This window comes from Rhopalosiphum padi, chromosome 4 (genome assembly GCF_020882245.1).
Source record: "Rhopalosiphum padi isolate XX-2018 chromosome 4, ASM2088224v1, whole genome shotgun sequence".
Lineage (NCBI taxonomy): Eukaryota > Metazoa > Arthropoda > Insecta > Hemiptera > Aphididae > Rhopalosiphum > Rhopalosiphum padi.
This window is the reverse complement of record NC_083600.1, coordinates 28,113,947-28,122,692: the sequence shown is the minus strand read 5'-3', so window position 1 is coordinate 28,122,692 and position 8,746 is coordinate 28,113,947. Positions and strand designations below refer to the sequence as shown.

The 8,746-nt window shown below is 26.6% G+C and overlaps 1 protein-coding gene across 1 annotated transcript; it reads right to left on the bottom strand.

The window, feature by feature from the left end:
* Nucleotides 1–837: 837 nt before the first annotated feature.
* On the bottom strand, nucleotides 838–8,111 carry LOC132928868 (odorant receptor 46a-like). The gene is made up of 7 exons (XM_060993797.1): nucleotides 7,931–8,111; nucleotides 4,676–4,969; nucleotides 3,167–3,218; nucleotides 2,400–2,499; nucleotides 1,260–1,379; nucleotides 1,036–1,194; nucleotides 838–942 (listed from the first exon to the last, which is right to left on the bottom strand). Exons 1-7 carry the CDS (start codon nucleotides 8,109–8,111, stop codon nucleotides 868–870), a joined length of 981 nt encoding a protein of 326 aa, XP_060849780.1. The 3' UTR covers nucleotides 838–867.
* Between the last annotated feature and the right edge of the window lie 635 nt (nucleotides 8,112–8,746).

Genomic DNA, 8,746 nt, shown 5'->3' with positions numbered 1-8,746 from the left:
AGTATATTATAGACAACTGTGAACGAAAAGTACATTTATTTACCTTCCTCTACACTAACAGGGTTACCGTTTTTACTTATTTACATGCTATTTTTGATAAACCAAAACAAGTTAGGTACTAACGTGTTTATAGTTCAAACCCAAGACCAATGAGGACGACGTTCTTTTTATTATTATTTTCAGCCATTGGCCACCCAATTAATTTTTCCAATATGCTACATTAAAATCTTTCTCGATCTATTAATAAAAACTGTATCAAAATACATAGAGTACTTTTAAATATTTATGCGTACATGTAAAAATAGAGCTTCTATTTTATAATAGTATGGTTTGATAATACTATTATTATCATTATTATTTATTAGTCAAATATAAACATAGAAACATAAAGAATAAAAAAATTGTATGGGCACAAAATATTATATTATTCGGTGATAATTTTATTTGTTACAATTTATAAAGTTGCAACTTAAATAAATGGATACTATATTGATTAGTGTTGATCTATGAGAATTGATTTTTTGAATTTCCCAAACTATTAGTGCACTTGCATGTGAAAAATTATTCGTGTCACGATAAGCTATTCTAATAATTTTTTTAAGACAACTGAATTTGTGAATAATAATCATTGTATATTTGTATGTATTTTTATTTATAAGATATTATTTTTAGTTTTACTGTTTTCTCATAGTTTTAAATAACTAATATGATTTATTTTTACGAATTTCTAGTTAGTTTTCTTTAATATTATAATATAGTATTTTAAAACATTTTAAACGGTTGTTATTATTATAAAATATTTAAGTTTTGTTCTAAATGGTTTATAGTATAAACATATTAAGGTTATATAGCGGTTTAAGTTTAAATCTATTGTGACTTGTGATTTTCTGAGTTAGTGATTTTCAACAAAACAGGGACCATATTGAAGGACGTTGACATAATCTGAAATGAATTGCATTTAGTTAGGTATTTTGTTCGAACTGTATAATTGTAATAAATTACTATAACTATTTGAAAATAAATCTAAATTAATACGTTAGCGAATAGTTGTAAGTCGATGATTTTTTTCGGCGAAGCTTTTATCACCATTTGATTAGCATCATTCATCCGCAATGTAAATAGTAACAAATTCTTGAATTTTAAATTCATCTTTGTCCAATTACAAGAGTATATGCTAAAGTTGACCAATTCTCTCTGTATAAAAGTTAATTATTATCAATCTAAATGCACTTATATCAATGTTATAATAATTTTTATACTTGTATGTTAATATTTTCAAACAAATAACAATAAATGAATAACCTTGAAGCAATATAGACAACTGATGAACCGATTTTGATTAAGGTTAGGGCTGTCTCTGATCCCGGTATCAAGCAGACCTATTATAGTAATACATAATAAAATAAGTGGTTAAATAATATGTGTATATTAGTAAGACTTTCTTATACTATCTAAAGCTTATATAAAATAAACCTAGATACCCAAGTGTTAAATAAAAATAATGGACATTAGGCGTTTATTAAATATGATCTATTAATATTAGTTACGACTGTATTTTAAAACCCCGTGGAAAATATTAAGTATCATGTGAAAAAAGTCCTAACACAATTTATTTTTATTTAGCCCTAGAATTTTATAATAAATAGGATATTTTAAATAAAAAATTTACACATTGTAAATTATGTATGATAAGAAGTGGGCCAAGTTAGCTTTATAGTAGAACTATTAAACTAACTATAAAAAGTTTCAATTTATTATCTTTAAAAAACTTTTGATTGGCTTACTTGAATTAGATGAAGATAATCTTGTTACGATATTTTTTTTAAAACTAAGAGATGATAACAGTGTTACAACAATACTCCAAAAAATTATGACGTTACTCGGCTATTAAAAATTCTATAGTAAACCTCAATTCAACACTCCCTGATATAAAATACTTTTCCATTTTTCCATTTACCAAAAACAAATTACAACACGCCGAAAATATATATTATAATCATAAAAATAGAAAGGTAAAAATATATTGTCTGACATAGGTACTTATTCAATAATATTATATGTTTATTATGTATTATCTAAGTTATACTAATATTTTGTTTAAAAATATAGGAAACAATGTTTTAATGTTGTTTTAAAAATATACTATTTCGGTTTTACATTTGTTAATTTAAAAAATAGATTTAACTATAGGATATAATCTAATAATCAATTATACAATGACTTTCTGTTAAATTGTATGATAATGTAATAGTAAATAGATGTAAACATTTTTACAATTAGCTGCTGGCTCATTACTTACATGCATAAAATATTTTCAATTCGTCAACGAAATTGTCTACCTTATCGATAACATGCATTAGTTAAATATTATTGTATATGTTTAAATAAAAAAAACATACCAAAATGAATAAGTACGTCAAGATTATGAAATAGAATGAATCCATTGCAACGCTTAGTAAGATTGTTGGTTTCATAATAGAATAAAACAATTTGATTTTCCTGAAGAAATTATACATATTTTCTTAGTGATTCTTCAAATAACGAATATTACACATAGTATCTAATAGCATTTGTTCTCATACAATTTTTTTTCAATCTATTTGAATGTATTATAAAGCAGGGATGGAAAATCCATGGAACGCGAAAATGTTTACTATTATATATTATATAATATATAATATTATAGGTAATAGGTAAAAATATTTTGAGCATACGGCCTTTTGCAGTGCCGCATTTACTTTATTAAAAGTTACTAACTATAAACCAAATATCAACGAGTTGGCATCAAGTGTGCAACAAAAAAAATCACATCAAAATAAATAATTTACAAAGCTATATATTATTATAATTAACCTTTTTATACTAATAAATTAATTATACAATCAAATTATAATATAACAAGATATAATATTTTTAATATGTTTTCATGGCACGCTCTAAAAAAAAGACAATTTTGGGCAAGCAGTGTTCAAAAAGTTTGCCATCCCTGTTATAAAGCATTCATTTTGAACAAAATATTGTATAATACATTTTTTTTTCATTAAAATTTCAATACTTTTTTCACGAATTATTTAAAATGTCTTTCTTTTTAAATTGAACGATGTTATTACAAGTAATTTTTACATACATACATTAAGTTACCCATAGCTTTTTAAGGAATACTTACAAATTAAGTTGTAGTTGATCCTGTAGAATTGATTTTATTTCTTTGTAATGGTCTGTAATAACAAAATAGAATAATTTAACTACCTAATACAATTTTCATTAAATTTTAAATCGATAAATGTGTATTTTATCAAAATATAAACGTATAAAGATGTATTTTACTACCTGCTTGCTAAAAGTTTGTACTTCTTTCATTTGAACATTAAAGTAAAAGTATATAATATTACATTATTATAGGTAATAAAACATTAATATTCATAGGTGGTTTTAGAAGGGTGGGGGGGGAGACTGTACAAAATTTATAAATATTAATGATCAATGATCACTAGCTATGAATATTTAAAAAAAAAACTGAATTGTTACCAATAGAATTGGTTTTTTGATTTAACGGTAAGTTCTTTGTTAAGTTTGAGTGTTCCTAAATGTTCGATAAACACTGCATCAGGCTATAGCATCAGGAAATTTTTTCCATTGACCCATTATCAATTTCTTAATATAATTTATCATGGGTTCTCACTTTATTTTTAATGTTTATAGCGATAGTGATAACTTACAGATATTAAATAGTCAAGAATACTCAACATTAAGGAAGAAATTATCGCTAATCTTAAAAACCAATACCATTGAGATCGAGTTTATATGTGTGAGTGTGCGACGTTCAATATCATTAATTTGACTGTTGAAGGATTCAGTACGTTGTATTTTTTTGGCCAAATATTTGATCTTTAGCTTGAACACAGTTTCAAATTAGTCCTTATAAATTTAATTAAAAACCTTTTACTGTATTGAAAATATAAGTGTAACAATGAAAAATATTAATAATAATAATTCATATTGTTAAAATGATTTTCTTGAAATATGCCATAAGTAAACAATTATAATCTTATAAACATATATGGGTACCTGCTATCTAATAAATAGAAAAGATTTTTTCATTATAAGTTTGACATCAATTTGGAAGCAATATTCGTATTCATAATATAAGACAATTATAAACATCATAATAAAAAAATATGTACCTATAACAAATATTATAAGTAGGTATTTAACTAGTTACCTATGTTGTTTGTATCAGTTATGGCGAAATAGCGTAAGTTAATGTAATTTAAATATTATTTTGTTAGATTACTTTAATTTTATTTTTTCACAAATTACACAATTATTAAGTTTAAAAGGTTGGAAAAAGTATTTAAAAAACGAACGTCTTCTTGCATAGTACCTAATAAAAATGCACTATTATTTTTTTTTACGTACAATATATAGGCAGTAAAATAATTGGTTTAGATTTTTCACAGTGAATAAGAAAAGAAGATTTATATGGGCGCAGTGATTGGCTTTAATTTGTAGTAGTTTAAATATTTAATTTAAAAATATAAGTTCCCCATAAATTAAATCAAATTTTCACCTATTTTTAAATGTAACTATTACTGATGAAAGTTTAGTACTCTATTCGTATATTCATGTTTATACGGTGATAACGCTTAAATAGTTAAATACTATAATATCTTACTTATTTGAGGTTCTTCGTTGTGACCGATACTTTTGAACGTATTAATGAGTACATCTTGTTGAGAAATTATAGCTGAACAGAGTGAAATTAATAAAAAGTCTATCATTATCAATATGTATACTGCTAACGACGCTATCGTTGTTTCTATTAAATAAAATATATCAATATACTGATTATACGTTTGTGTGCTTACGTCAAAACACAAATTCATAATATTCTTGGCACGAATATTTGAGTTTTCTAAATTTGTTAACACATTAACCACAAGTGGAAAAATGAACCATTGCAGGCCGACTACGAACGAAAAAATTAAGAAGTGATTTGTAAATTGTATAGTTTTATCACGATGTTTGTATAGCACTTCGCTATATTTAGAACATTCTTTAGTCGTTAAAAAATTAAATTGCGTAATTTTAAATAGATCTAAAAATCTGGCCCTGTCATTTAAGCATTTGATTAATTTCCAAAAGGATAGATATACGTGAGAACTTGTATAGGAAAGTAGAAAATAATCAATGTTGCTAATACGGTTGCAATTTGAAGTAAATGATGTAGAAATTCCGTAACATTGAATACTTATGCTAATCACAGCATACACAATGTAAAAAAGCTGGTGAATGTTCCATCTAAAAATCTTTGTTCCTTCACTAGAATCAAATATTTGGTAGAATTGAAGTTGCTTAAATAGTTTCAAATTGATCACCACATTTTGTCCATTAAGCCTATCCATTGCATGTAGTTTCATCGAAATTATCTGTGAAAAAATAAGAGTAAAGTTGTATAATTATTGGTACTTTTCTGCATCTCACTAAATAAGTACTAGCATTATATAAAATAACTATATATAACCAATAGTAAAATTAAGAAAATTATTGACGTTATTTCATGTAGGTAGTATCAATTAATTTTTTATGGTAAATGTTGAATAGGTACATTTCATTAGAAATAAATGATTAAATTACTAAATATGAGAATTACATCAACCAAAATTTTAATTTTCAATTCTGGTTGAAGTCTTTTGAAATCACATTTTTCTGTCCAGTCTGGTCGAACATAATATTATTATAGCTAATATTAAAATGCTGGTTGGTGGGTTACTTCCGTGTTATTCGATTGAATAGTTTGGCAAATCTAAGTACAGGATATAGAAAGAACTGAGTACAGTGATCTCAAAAATGATCTGTGATGTGTCTTTGAGAGTAGTCAAATTCTTATTTTGTAAAACATAATATTATTAGATTATTAAATTCAATACTTTCACAAAAACTACAGCGAAACCAAAACATTTCAAAAAATTAATAATCGTATGAAAGTTTAAAAAAAAGTATTTTGTTTTATTTCTGTTTTGAATTGAAAAAAGTTTATACTCGCACCTTGTATAATAAGACTGATGATGATGTCCACGATGATGTAAACGTTTATAGCAATCAATGACGTAGATATTAATGTGTTATGCAACGGTCACCACGGCAGTTTGTGTAAGATTGGCATTATCACCAGAAATAGTAAAACTATACAATTCATAACGCACGCAATAAATGTATAATTGTTAGGTCTACGTGTATAATATATTATATAAGTATAAAAAAAGAACAAAAAATGGGTATAAGTTTACTTTTTTATTATTTATAAGAATTATGATATACGTCGAATAAAAAAAAATAACCAATACGTCCAAAAACACGCAAGCAAAGTTAATTTTCTATTTGACTTTCATTATGTTTAATATATTATTAAACAATGTTAAAATAATTGACCGGTTGACCTTTACCTATCTGGTAAATTGTTTTTTCATAGTAATTATTTTAATAATATATATTTTTTATAATAGAAATTAACGTTAATTAGTGGCCGAAATGTTTCAAAGAAATAGGGATGCCTTACTTCCCAGATTTTCTCATTCAGATATAACATTCTTCACTCTTTGTATATCATTTTTTTTTTATAGTTTACACTAATAACACTAGTCCAACACATTTTGTTGATGCATCAAAACTTAACAATATTTTTTTATCATAATTAATCTTTATAATTAAATAAATAAATAACATATTTTCAAATTTACTAGAAAAAAACTGATAAAATATTTTATTTATCTTACTTATTTATTTTTATATTACTTTTGTATATAACTATCCAGTGGATTGGATTTGTGAATTTAATTGATAAAAAATATGGAGTGAGCTTTTTATTTTAAACTTTAATTTTTTGTCACACGTTAATGAATGAAAACCATTGGCCAATAATAATTCATCTAATCATTGGCGGATTTTTGGAGGGGGGCCCGAAGGGCCTCGTCCCCCTGTCATTGGCATAAGTTTAATACAAATATTTGTATGTATTTGTTAATTGTAAAATGCCCCCCCCAAAATTAAATTCTGGATCCATCACTGCATCTAATGTACTACATTGTTTTGATGTCATAATTTAAATATTTAATCAAACACGCGGTACATTTACAATGCGATATATACATTTATTTATTGAATTAAATGTATTAACGTGTCACTTAGTGTCTGAGACTAGCCTCCCGGACTCCGTATAAAAACATTAAAAACCATTATCGTGGCGACCCCCCCCCCCTATAAACTTTGTTTTCACCTCCTATAAGAATTAAGAATCTGTTTTTCGATCGACTCGACTACCTTATCATGGATTGTAGTATTACTATTGTATCGTCCGTCATTATCGCCAATTTCAAGAATAGCTCAAAACGTATGTTATATTATTTAGTGTGTACATTGATTCGTGCGTATAAACACACGTATGTGCAAAATATAATTTACGCGCATATAGAAAATATAGTTGACGAGTTAAAATTAAAATGAATACTATATTTATAGGGGTTACTATATATGTATATGTATGAATGGTTCAAGTCATATATCTTTTAAAAGTCAATAAAGATATTAATTTGTATAGTATCAAAATGTTTTTACGTGAAGCTGAAATAAAATTTAAGTTTTCGCGTAAAGTGAATATTTATTCCTAAGTTGTGTCAACAGAACTTTAATCTATAATGTGTTGTTTTAGTTTTTTTTTTTTTTTTTGTAATATAGAAGAAAAATTTGAATCTTGTAAAATTTTAAATTATTGTAATAATGATCAAAATATTACTACTCGCGTGGTAATGTGATTTTACTTTAAGTAACACGGCGTTTCGGGTATACAATATTGATACATGTGCGTGATTATTTCATAGAGTAAGACGTCTTCCTCTTGACACGGTACGTAACGGTCGCCCGTATAAAGTACAGGCACCGCAACGACCAACCGCCACTACGGGCAAATACGGCCCGACATAGTCAACTCTCCCACCACGCCAACAAAGGCGTAAGGCGGGACCGGAAGACAAGTCGGTCCGGACGAGTACCAGCCGCCTGGTATCGGTCTCTTTTGCATAAACTGTCGTACTGACCACTACCCGCGTCGACATGCTTTTATACAAAATCTTTTTCAACCACATAATCCACGTTTTTGTAAAAGTACCACCATCTTCATTCTTGTGTCACACTCGTTTAATCATTTTTAAACTTCGCTACATAATGCGTGTTGCATCACACACACACCGGCCGTGAGTGTCATACAAAAACATCATAACGCCACGTGTTGATCATTATTGTGTATTTTAATATTCCACACGTTAAATAAACTTAAAATATTAAAACACTATACATTGTGTTTTTTTTTTGTCCGACTACTTCCTACGACGGTATTACAAAATCAACAGATAGGCTCACCGCGGTCCCGGATTCGACCAATAACCGTCGTAGCCGCATCACTCTAGTACTCTACGGCTTATTGCTACAACAATATTATAATATTATATAAATAATAATATTATTATTATTTATTATTATCATTATACTACTCAAATATGAACATAGAAATATAAAGATTAAAAGGTACGTCATCCTCAATCGAACAAGTATTTGGAATTGCTATGTTAAAAAAGTCAATTAACATTATTAATCGATCGTTTATTAACATAATATAATAAAGACTGATACATATAGACGATAGTGTAATGTTTAGATCAAATTATTTAGCTAGTTCCGTTGTGTTTAGGGC